The sequence below is a fragment of the Solea senegalensis genome, unplaced genomic scaffold (genome assembly GCF_019176455.1).
Source record: "Solea senegalensis isolate Sse05_10M unplaced genomic scaffold, IFAPA_SoseM_1 scf7180000013503, whole genome shotgun sequence".
Classification (NCBI taxonomy): domain Eukaryota; kingdom Metazoa; phylum Chordata; class Actinopteri; order Pleuronectiformes; family Soleidae; genus Solea; species Solea senegalensis.
In genome coordinates this window covers 1-12603 of record NW_025320833.1, presented here as the reverse complement: position 1 = coordinate 12603, position 12603 = coordinate 1, and the positions used below count along the sequence as shown (strand labels likewise).

The following is a 12603-nucleotide window of genomic DNA, read 5'->3' as shown; positions in this document are numbered from 1 at the left end:
CGCGAGCCGTCAAGCTCGAACCCGTCAATTACCGCTTGCGGTACTAGTTCTTATTAGGGTTCGAGCAACAATGTTGCGCAAGAACCCTATTGTAATCGTAAGAGTTATTCTTCTTCTTCTTCTTCCGCCTACCAAATGAATCGCATTTTTGAGGCCCTGAACATGCCCCAAAACTCACCAATTTTTGCAAGCGCATCAGACCTGGTGTAAATTTACGTTTGTTAGTGTTTCGGGGAATGTGCGTTAAAAAATGAAAGTGGGCGGGACAAATAACTGCTCCACCCCCTAAATATTGTGGGCCTGAAGAGCATGTTTAATGTACATGCACGAAACTTGGTACACGCGTTCCTTAGGTCGGGCTGGTCAAAAAAGTCAGCGTAGCCGAAGCTCTAAAACGAACAGGAAAGCCGCCATCTTGGATTGAAAATTCATTTTTTGCCGATTTTGGCCATATCGCACCATCGGTATTTGAACGAACTTGTCCTAGAGCTTACATGGGATCACGTTCAAACTTGGTGAGGTCACTTGGGACAAGTTGAGGATCTAAAGTTGCTAAAAACTTTTTAATAAGTATCATGGTGTACGAGAAAGGGGCCGGCAAAGTTGGTGAAAATTTTTATTTTTCGCCACAGGCAACAAAACTCTTATAACTTTGCGATAGAAGGTCACTTCCCAACCAAATTACCTAGGTTTGATGATGGACCATTGCTGAAGAAGTCTGTGGAAAAACTGTACATTTTTAGCACAGCGCCTCCTTGTGGTAACAGAAAATACAACAAATACACAATTTCGGTAATAACTTTTACATATTTAATCGTATCAAACTCAAAATTTGTGACAACATTTAAAACACATGAAAGATGATGCGTGCTTATTATGATAACAAATGGCGCAACGGTGTTGCCATAGCAACACTGCAAAGTCAGATATTTGTGACAAAAAAACAAACTGCTACAACTTTGCTAAACTGAGTCCAATCTGAACCAAACTTGCTAGGATTGATGATAGTCTGGCCCTGAAGACACCTATTTGAAAATATTCACTTTCAAAAACAGCGCCCCCTTGTGACAGCAGCCACTATGACACCTGATATTTGAATGAACTTGTCCTAGAGTTTTGGTGCGATCACCTTGAAAATTAGTGAGGTCACTGTGAACAAGTTGCCGAGCATAAGTTACTGAAAGCTTTTTAAAATGTCGCTCGGTGTACGAGATAGGGGGCGCCAAAGTTGGTGTTCATTCATATTTTTCACAACAAAAGGCAAAACTCTTACAACCCGTAAACCTTGTCCTCCTGAGGAGCACGTTGAATGTACATGCACGAAACTTGGTACTCACGCGTTCGTTAGGTCCAGACGGTCAAAAAAGTCAGCGTAGCCGAACCTCTAAAACGAACAGGAAAGCCGCCATTTTGGATTGAAAGTACATTTTTCGCAGATTTTGGCCATTTTGCACCAATGGTATGTGAACGCACTTGTCATAGAGCTTTAATTCGATCACCTTCAAACTGGTTGAGGTCACTGTGAATAAGTTGAGGATCTAAAGTTATTAAAAGTTTTTTAAAATGTCACATGGTTTTTGAGATAGGGGGCGCCAAAGTTGGCGTTCATTCATATTTTTCACAACAAAGGGCGAAACTCTTACAACCCGTAAAACTTGTCCTCCTGAGGAGCACGTTTAATGTACATGCACTAAACTTGGTACTCACGCGTTCCTTAGGTCAGGACGGTCAAAAAATTAAAAGCAGCCTATGCTCTAAAACTAAAACGAACGGGAAAGCCGCCATCTTGGATTGAAAGTAAATGTATTGCAGATTTTGGCCATTTCGCACCAATGTTATGTGAACGCACTTGTCATAGAGCTTTCATGGGATCACCTTGAAACTTTGTGAGGTCACTGTGAACAAGTTGAGGATCCAAAGGTATCAAAATCTTTTCATTAAGTATCACGGCTAACAAGAAGAAGGTCAGGAAAGTTGGCGAAAATCACGATTCCTCGCAACACACAACAATCTCTTATAACTTTGCCATGGAAGGTCAGATAGTAACCAAACAAGTGACAATCGATGATGGGCCCTTGCTAAAGATGTCTATGCAAAAACTGTAATTTTTGAAAACATCGCCTCCTGGTGGTGGCAAACACTAGGAAGTCTGGTATTTCGCAACACACAACAAACTCTTATAACTTTGCGATTGAAGGTCAGATCTTAACCAAACTTGTGATGATCGATGATGGGCTTTTGCTAAAGATGCCTATGCAAAAATTGTAAATTTTGGAAACAGCGCCACCTGGTGGTAACAGAAAGTACAAGTTCACAATTTCCCTTATAACTTTAACAAATTTCCTTGTATCAAACTCAAAATTTGGGAAAACATTCCAAACACATGGTAGATGATGTGTGCCTAATATGATAACAAATTGTTCAACAGTGTTGCCATGACAACACTACAAAGTCAGATATTTGCGCCAAAAAACAAACTGCTACCACTTTGCGAATGCTATTCCAATCTGAACCAAACTTGCTAGGATTGATGATAGTCAATCCCTGAAGATGCCTATATGAAAATATTCATTTTCAAAAACAGTGCCCCTTGTTGACGGCAGACAATATGACGTCTGGTATTTCGCTACAACAACAAACTCTTATAACTTTGCGATGGAAGGTCAGATCTTAACCAAACTCTTGACGATCGATGATGGGATCTTGCTGAAGATGCTTATGCAAAAACTGTACATTTTGAAAACAGCGCCTTCTGGTGGTAACAGAAAATACAAGTTCACAATTTCCCTTATAACTTTAACAAATTTCATTGTATCATACTAAAAATGAATGAAAACATGTAAAACACATGGTAGATGATGCTTGCTGAATATGATAACAAATCGTTCAACGGTGTTGACATAAGAACACTGCACAGGACCCACTCTACTGAGTGGTTTGTCAGTGCAGTAACCTTTGTTCGCCACATGATGGAGGCATTTGGCTACAAATCTATCAAATCTAACATTTACAGTTTCTCATGCTGCTCTGAAAGGGAAAGATGGGGCAAAAGGTACTGCAAGAGGGGCCAAGGAAAAAAATGGGAAGAGCGAAAAAGTAACAGAGGGAAAAAAGAGAAAATGCACCCTAAATTCTTATACCATCAGATGTTCTATCACAAAAATAACTAGTTATTTCTAAAATTCAGCTTCAATTCTGATACCATCAGTTGTTTTTCACAAAAATAACAACTTATAGACAAAATCACACCGTTAGACCTCAGACCTCAGACCGGCCCTGAACATGTCTGTAAAGGATGACCTCCTTACAGGAAGTACAACTCCCGAAACAGGAAGTAATGTCTGACATTCTCCGATCCACACGAAACTTATTATGTAAGTCAAGGTACCTTCCCTAAACATGTTTACGGACACGCCTTTCACCCAACAGGAAGACGGCCATTTTAAACGGACACGCCTGACATTGCGCGGGGATGCAGCTGAAAATAACCAGTACCACAAGCAGTGAATGAACGGAAGATGAGGAAGAGGACTCGCGCTGCAACGTGGACGCACGGGGACTCACGAGCCGTCAAGCTCGAACCCGTTGATTACCGCTTGCGGTACTAGTTATTATTATTATTCTTATTATTCCCCCAAATGAATCGCCTTTTTGAGGCCTTTCCCATACCCCAAAACTCACCAATTTTTGTGACCGCATCAATCCTGGTGTAAATTTACGTCTGAAAAAGGTTCGGGGAATGTGCGTTGAAAATTGAATGTGGGAGGGGCCAATAAGTGCGGCGCCACCTGTCCAAATTCACCATGACCAACACAAATATCGCACATGCACGCAATTCGGTACACATGTGTAGTGGGTCAGGATGAAGAAAAAATTACATTATGACCATGATCCAAACCCAACAGGAAATCCGCCATCTTGGGTTGATTGGCCATTTTTTGGCTATTTTGGCGAATTCGCAGCAATGGTATTTGAACTAACTCCTCCTAGAGTTTTCGTGCGATCACCTTCAAACTTGGTGAGGTCCCTGTGGACCAGTTGAGGAGCTTACAGTATCAAAAGTTTTTTCAAATGTCGCATGGCGCGCGAGATAGGGGGCGGCAAAGTTCGTGATGATTCTGATGTTTAGCATCAGAAAAACAAAACTCTTATAACTTTGCGATGGAAGGTCCGATCCGAACCAAACTTGCTATGATTGATGATGGGCCATGGCTGAAGACGTCTATGAAAAAACGGTGAAGTTTGAAAACAGCGCCTCCTTGTGGTGAAAGAAAATACACAAAAAAAAGTTTTTTTACGATTTCGGGAATAACTTTTACACAGATAATCGTACCGCACTCAAAATTGGTGACAACAGTCAAAACACATGGTAGATGATGCGTGATCAATATGGCGACAAATCGTTTAACGGTGTTGCCATGGCAACGACGCAAAGTCGGATTTTTGGGACAAAAAATCAAACTGCTACAACTTCGCAAATCCTGGTCCGATCTGAACCAAACTTGCTAGGATTGATGATAGTCCCGCCCTTAAGACGTCTATATGAAAATATTCAATTTCGAAAACAGCGCCCCCTGTTGACAGCAGACAGTATGACAGCTTGTATTTCAATTATCTCCTCCTAGAGCTTTTGTGCGATCACCTTCAAACTTGGTGAGATCAATGTGGACAAGTTGAGCATCAAAAGTTATCAAAAGCTTTTTAAAATATTGTATGGCGTAGGAGATAGGGGGCGCCAAAGTTGGAGATAATAATAATTTTTCACAACAGACAATGAAACTCTTATAACTTTGCGATGGAAGGTCTGATCCCAACCAAACTTGCTATAGTTGATGATGGTTAGTTCTTGAAGACGACTGTGTTGCTGAAACGGTACATTTTGAAAACAGCGCCTCCTGGTGGTGGTAGAAAATTCTAAAAAAACAAACTGTAACAACTTTGCCAATCCTGGTCCGATCTGAACCAAACTTGCAAGGATTGATGACAGTCCGGCCCTGAACACGTCTATATGAAAATATTAATTTTCAAATACAGCGCCCCCTGGTGACAGCAGACAGAATTACATTTATAGTTTTTGATGCTGCTCAAACAGGGATTGTTGTATCCACTTGAAACTTAGTATGTGGGACCCCAGACCCTTCCTCAACATGTCCGTAAAAGGTCACCTCCCTACAGGAAGTGGAACGCCCGAAACAGGAAGTAAAGTCTTACATTGTCCGATTGACACGAAACTAGATATGTGAGTTACGGGACCTTCCCTGAACATGTTTCCGGAGACGAACAGGAAGTCGGCCATTTTAAACAGGAAGTGCCCTCTAACTTTGCCGCACGTTGTCCGATTTGCACGAAACCTTATATGTGAGTTACGGGACCTTCCCTGAACATGTTTACGGAGACGCCGTTGACCGAACAGGAAGTCGGCCATTTTAAACAGGAAGTGCCCTCTAACTTTGCAGTACATTGTCCGATCTGCACAAAACCTTATATGTGACACCAGGGACCTGTCCTTAGCATGTCTGTAAAAGGTCACCTCCCTACAGGAAGTGGAACACCTGAAACAGGAAGTAAAGTCTTACATTGTCCGATTGACACAAAACTAGATATGTGAGTTACGGGACCTTCCCTGAACATGTTTCCAGAGACAAACAGGAAGTTGGCCATTTTAAACAGGAAGTGCCCGCTAACTTTGCCGTACGTTGTCCAATTTGCACGAAACCTTAAATGTCACACCAGGGACCTGTCCTGAGCATGTCTGCAAAAGATGACCTCCCAACAGGAAGTGGAATGCCCGAAACAGGAAGTAAACTCTAAGATTGTCCGATCTGCACAAAACTAGATATGTAAGACAAGGGAACTTCCCTGAACACGTTTACGGCCGCGCATTTGACCGAACAGGAAGTCGGCCATTTTAAACAGGAAGTGCCCTATAACTTTGCCATACGTTGCCGATCCCCCCCGAAATTTGGATCGACATGTGCGGGGACGCCGCTGAAAATAACTAGTACTGAAAATAACTAGTACCGCGCGCGGTGAATGAACGGGTGAGAGCGCGAGGCGCGCGGGGAGCCGTGGCACACGGTGACTCGCGCGGGTCGGCTCGAACCCGTTCAGAACCGCGCGCGGTACTAGTTATTTTCATTATATATTGTTATTAGAAGTGAATTTGTGAAGATTAGATTAGATGTGTTGTCATTTTGTATTTTGCAGCCAAATATTGAACTTTTTCTTCTCTGCCAGTAAAGTTTTGGTCTATTTTCGTCCTAAAGTTTATTATTTATGCTAAATTGTTTTACTGTTTTGCATTAAAGTGAAACTGACAGTTTCCTACAAAGTTTATTTGTCTATCGTTTGATTTATCAAAAAAAAATCTATTTTAGTAATTAGTAATATTTGATTTTTATGCTGCTCTTAATTTTATTTTGAAAATTTGACTTGTTTACTGACAATCCATGCTTCCTGTTTCCTGACATTCATTATGAAAATCATAAAGAAACTAAATTAAAACATAAAAGCTACAACTTTATTTAAACGCAATGCAATACCAACTCTATTAAAGGTCTATTGTGTGCAATTTAAATGAAATTGAAGACACAAAAAGGTCTACAAATTACCTGATTGTGCAGAATTGTATACATATATCTATTTATATCTTGGGAGGCGGCCATGTTGGACCACCGTGATTTTAGAGTAGCCCATAATGGACAAACCTGAGTTTGACACATTGCACCTTTAGTGACTCACCAGTGGGACCAGAGTAAATCAGTGTAACATTTGCTACTATTTGAGTAATGAACGCCACTCCAGGATGATAAAAAAGACTTAAAGGATTAAAGTGAAACTGTCTTTTCTCTTCAGTCGGTCTCCTGGGATCCTGCGGTGTCATCGACGGCAGGAGTTACAACCTGGGTTACGTGCAGTCGGCGCCGAAGGTCGCGGAGGGCGGCGCCATCAGCATCACGTACCAGAACGGGGACCAGTGCAGCCCCTCGGCGCGCTACTCCACGCGCATCATCCTGCAGTGTGACGACTATCCAGTGAGTAGTGACCAAGTAATCTATGGAATTAGATTTGTGTCCATATTTACAACACTTTTTTTAAGAAGCAAATAAAATATCGATTTAAATCATTCAAAAATATTGTATTTTATTGTTTGAAAGTGCACTTTCTTTGCGCTCGCTGGTTTGTTATTGGTTTATTGTTTGTGGGCGGGTCTTTGGAAGCTGCCTGCTGATTGGCTACTGAATTTTTGGTCGTCACTGGCTTGGAGTCACTGTCCGTCTGGAACTCGTTCCCTGTCAACATCCGACAAAATAATTGTTAATGTCTAACTTTGGATATTTACAATTATTTTGTCGGATGTTGACGGAGAAAACCTGGGGAACGAGTTCCAGACGGACAGCGACTCCCGACTTCTGGTCTTTGACCCGATTAGTAAGTACATTTACATGACATTAGAGCACAAAAACTGAACTATTGGTTTAGTTCTGACTAAAAACAGACTTTTAAAATACAAGTTAACCCTTTAACACCGAGTGCATCACAGATGACACGTTTTGCACAATTTGCGTTACCGTAATTCTGAAAGCTGAGAAGTTGTACATCAACGCCCTCGTGTGGTCATGATAGTACCGTAAATTTCGGACTATAAGCCGCTACTTTTTTCCTACGCTTTGAACCCTGCGGCCTATACAACTGTGCCGCTAATTTATAGATTTTTACCAGGTAATGGCCACCGGGGGGCACTCTCTAGCAGTAAACACAAAAGTGAGACAGACGCTGGGAAAGATTATGTGTTGAAGACTTCAGTGACTTTAGTGCGCAAGAAAAAGATGAAGATAGCGACCAATGACTTTTCTGGTGGTTTTACAGTGTTTTCTTTTCTAACCAGGCGTCTTACTGTCGTGTTGGTGCAGTGTTTTATTTTCTAAACATGCAGGCATGTTCACCCCGTGTTTAAATTACGTTGTTTTAATTAAAACAACAACGAAAATAAACTTCAGCGTCTTTCTGTGTAAATTGAATCCTGGCGCCGCTACTGGTTACAACATGAAAACCTGTGGCTTATAGTCAGGTGCGCTCAATAGGCCGAAATTTACGGTAACTTCAAGGTGAATCAGCAATGATTGTACATACAGTAGTTTCCTTTTTTTTTTTTGGCTTATTTTTGGACATTGAGACAAAATAATTCCAACAAATGTTACTTTATATATGTTTTATTCTGCAAAGTCCTTTTGTTTTTCTTAATTTTTAATTGTTTATACCCTAAATAACTGCCAGATAGTGAAAGTTACTCTGGAAAAATGGACAAAAACACTTTTTTTCTGACCTTTTTATGGTTAAAATAAGCTAAAAAGAGCAGCTGACATATTGAGGCTCGGGTGTTAAAGGGTTAAAAAGTGTTGGCACATTCATTCCTTGAATTTGAGGGAATTGGACCTGGAAAGTCTTTGAAAAGTCCTTGAATTTCATGTCAACAAGCTGTGGGAGCCTTGTTTACGTCTTATCTGAAGCGTGACGTGTTGGCTCACTCATGACGCGTCTGCATTTTCCAGGGCTCCCCCATGTTCGATCGCAAAGACGGCTGCGAGTACGTCTTCATCTGGAGGACGTCTGATGCCTGTCCCATCAGGAAGTCTCAGGGTAAACACACACAGACACTGATATTTGAAAATGTACGTGAAGTTTCTGTCGCTGACGGTGAGCTCGTGTTTTCAGGTTCAGAGTGTCGCGTCCGTGACCCGAAGACCGGCTACGAGTTCAACCTGAGCTCCCTGAAGGGACAGGATTACCCGGTGAGGAGCGGCAAGTACATCTACCACCTGTCCGTCTGCGAGGGGCTGCGGAGAGGCGTGTGCACACACGCCGTCACGGGCATCGAAACCGTCTCGTCCTGCCAGGTGGACGGACAGCAACACAAGATTGCAGGTACGAGGGATGGGACGACGTCCAACACACTTAGAATAAGTGAACTGTGATGACGTGGGGGACGTAGCAGCCGCTTCAGTCTTAATGTCGTGTCATAATATCGTGTAAACTCCCGCTCCTGCAGGAATGGCGAACCAGATCCTGAGCTACGTGGGAGACCAGCTCATCCTGAACTACACCAGCGGAGAGGTGTGTCACAAGCTTTACCAGAGGTCGACAGAGATTTACTTCTCCTGCCACCCAGACAGGAAACCTGTGAGTCTGAGAGACACGCACGCACACACACACACACACACACACACACACACACACAAAGGTTTATGTAGCTGTACTTCCTAGGACACTTTCATTGACAACCGAAACTGTCCATCCATCATCTACTACCGCTTTATCCTCCTCGTGCTAATAGAAAAGAACGCCTTTGTTGTCCTTGTGTGCGTCATTTGGGGTCTCTCATTAAAGCGGAACTGTCAGTTTTATTTGTAAAAGTCAGTTTTATTTGTATAAAAACCGGAGGAAAAAACAAATGGAAGAAACAGGAAGTCTGTGTCACGTGAGAGGAAATGCAGATTATACAGAAATGTAAAATGCAGTAAAAAAAAAAAGAAAAGAAATAGTAGGGAATTGTAACGGAAGCAAATAGCAGAGAGAGACGGGTGGTTACAGTAACCGTAACATGTTCAATTCCGATATTTATATCAATATTAGTGTTAATGATGAGAATGTGAAGACGAGGCTGTGGGTGTTTCACAGTCACAGGGTCATCCCACACTTTCACACACACAAAAACAATAGATTCAATTAAATATATATATATATAAATATATAAATGTATGTGTGTATATATATATATATATATATATATATATGTACTGTATATATATATATATGTGTATATGTATGTATATATGTGTATATATGTATATATATGTATATGTATATATATATATATACATATATATGTATATATATATGTATATATATATGTATATATGTACATATATGTATATATATATATATGTATATACAGATTTTCCACTGCGCAGTTGCACAGTTTTTCATTAGTGATTGTACCCGGTACTTGGTACTTTTAAGTGGGCTGAGCTGATTGATCATGTGATCGTAGATCATTTAAAAAGACTTAAGAATCCCTGAAAACATTAAAGTTAATCTCCAACAAAGAAGCAAAGAAAATGTCTAAAATGTCTCAATATTAATATTATCAGAGGAGTCTGGTGTATTTAGCGACAGCGCTGCTGAAATCCGGTGAGTCACAACCATTTCAGTGGTATTTCAGTTCAGTGACTGTGTCCCCGCTCATGCAGGAAGTACTGAACGATTCTAATGATTCAGTTACACCGAAAACAGCTGCTTTACAAGTCACTAGTTTGTGTGTTTGTGTCGCTGGTAAAACCTCGTCACGGCAGTTTCACGCAGCCGTGCTACGACGACTCCGCCCATGTTGAAGAGGAACTATACCAAACCGAGTAGAATTAAGCTGTGCTGCAACTGTATAGTTGCCCTGAAATACTGTACATGACCGTATCTTGAGTCATGTTTAAAATCTGTGTGTGTCTTTGTTGCTTTGCTTGTTCAGGGAGTGCCAGAGTTCATCAAAGAGACTCCAGACTGCACCTACCTGTTCAGCTGGCCCACCGCTCTGGCCTGTGTCCCGGTCAAAACCACCAGCTGCTCCTACAAGTAACCACAATCCAGCCTTCTCCTCCTCTGATCTCCATTTTCTTCCTCTGATCCCGCCATGTCTCGTCTCTTCTTCACATAACTGGTTAAAAACTAATGTTACGTGTTTTGTCCTCAGTGACGGTCAGGGCCTCTCGTACGACCTCTCGCCTCTGGCTCTGGACTCCCGCAACTGGGAGGCGGAGATGCCGACCGCGAGCACGGACAAACGCTTCTACATCAACGTCTGCCGGTCGCTGGTGCAGCAGGAAGGTCGGTGTTGAGTTTATTCAGTAAAACCTGATTTGTCAAAAGTGTGTTTTTGCTGCCTTTGAGTGCTTGAATCCATCCTAAGGCCTTGATTTTTGTCCCACCCTAAAAACATTACAGAGCACAGAGAAACACAGAAACCCCCCTGATTTTATCCATTTAACAGAATAAACACAGACTTTTCTGTCTGGAAACTGAAGTTTGTTGACCGCTCACTTTCCTGCACCAAATTCCATAGAGAAAATCATCAATTTTTATCTCGTAGGGAGACGGGAGCTGCTGGTCTACTGCTGCCTCGTGTGGTGAATTTGTGCCACTACAGTAAATTAGAATTATGGATTTCAAACACCAAAAATCAGCACATTTGAACATAGAGACGGAGGCAGCAGCGGATCAACAACTCCTGTGTGCTGTGATGTTAAATTGTTGGTTTTCTCTATGGAGTCGTGTTATTCCTGAAATTGCGTTTTCTTCTGTTCCCCTTGCGTCAGGTTCGTGGAAGTGTCCGTCCAACGCGGCGTCCTGTGGGAAGGTGGGAGACGAGTACCTGAGCCTGGGACAGGTGGAGTCCGGTCCCACGTGGGACGGAAGCGTCCTGAAGCTGCAGTACACCAGCGGACAGACGTGTCCCGACGGACGCCGAACCCGCAGCAGCATCATCCGCTTCAAGTGTGACAGAGACAAAGTGGTGAGGGATTTGTTTTTCTTCCTGTCAACAGCAGCTGTTTGTCACATGTTAGCACACTTGGGTGAAGAAAGGAAACACTTGTCTTTCTGTCTCTTTGTTTCTCTCTCTGTCTCTCTTTCTCTAACTCTCACATCTCTCTCTGTCTCCCTTTCTCTAACTATGTCTCTCTCTCTCTAACTATGTCTCTCTCTCTAACTATGTCTCTCCCTGTCTGTCTCTGTCTCTAACTCTCTGTCTGTCTCTCTCTCTCTCTCTCTCTCTAACTAACTCTGTCTCTCTCGCTCTCTCTAATTCTGTCTCTCCCTGTCTCTCTCTAACTCTGTCTCTCTAATTCTGTCTCTCCTGTCTGTGCATCTCTCTCTAACTCTGTCTCTCTCTCTAATTCCATGTCTCTCCCTGTCTCTCTCACTCTCTCTCTAACTCTGTCTCTCTCTCAGGCTCTGTCTCTCTCTCTCTAATTCTGTCTCTCCCTGTCTGTCTGTCTGTATATATAGCTCTTTCTCTAACTCTGTCATCTCTCTCTGCCAACTATGTCTCTGTCTTTAATACTCTGTCTTTCTCTATAATAACCTCTCTAACTCTGTCTCTCTCTCTCAATTCTGTCTCTCCTGTCTGTCTGTCTCTGTCTCTAACTCTCTGTCTCTCTCTCTCTCTAATTCTGTCTCTCCTGTCTGTCTCTGGCTCTAACTCCTGTCTTTCTCTCTCTCTCTCTAGTGCTCTGTCTCGCTCTGTCTCTCTCTTTCTCTCCTAACTCTGTCTCTCCTAATTCTGTCTCTCTCTCTCTCTCTCTCTCCTCTCTCTCTCCAATTCTGTCTCTCCTATCCTGTCTCTGTCTCGCTCTGGCCTCTCTCTCTCTCTCTATTTCTGTCTCTCCCTGTCTGTCTCTCTGTCTCCAGGACTCCCGGCCCACTCTGATCTCCGCTCTGGAGGACTGCGTCTACACCTTCCTGTGGTTAACAGCTGCTGCTTGTCCTCTGAACAGCACGCAACACGACGACTGCAGGGTCACCAACCCAGCGACAGGTCGGACCATCAAAAAA

The 12603-nt window shown here is 42.5% G+C and overlaps 1 protein-coding gene across 1 annotated transcript; it reads left to right on the top strand.

Moving 5' to 3' along the window:
* Window positions 1-6855: 6855 nt before the first annotated feature.
* On the top strand, window positions 6856-12586 carry LOC122760379 (cation-independent mannose-6-phosphate receptor-like; the record flags this gene model as incomplete). Its single annotated transcript, XM_044015505.1, has 8 exons — window positions 6856-7034; window positions 8553-8640; window positions 8716-8925; window positions 9050-9180; window positions 10523-10626; window positions 10745-10878; window positions 11367-11563; window positions 12460-12586. Coding segments are annotated over 8 exons (1170 nt in total), but the record flags the coding sequence as incomplete, so codon positions are not given.
* Window positions 12587-12603: the final 17 nt, after the last annotated feature.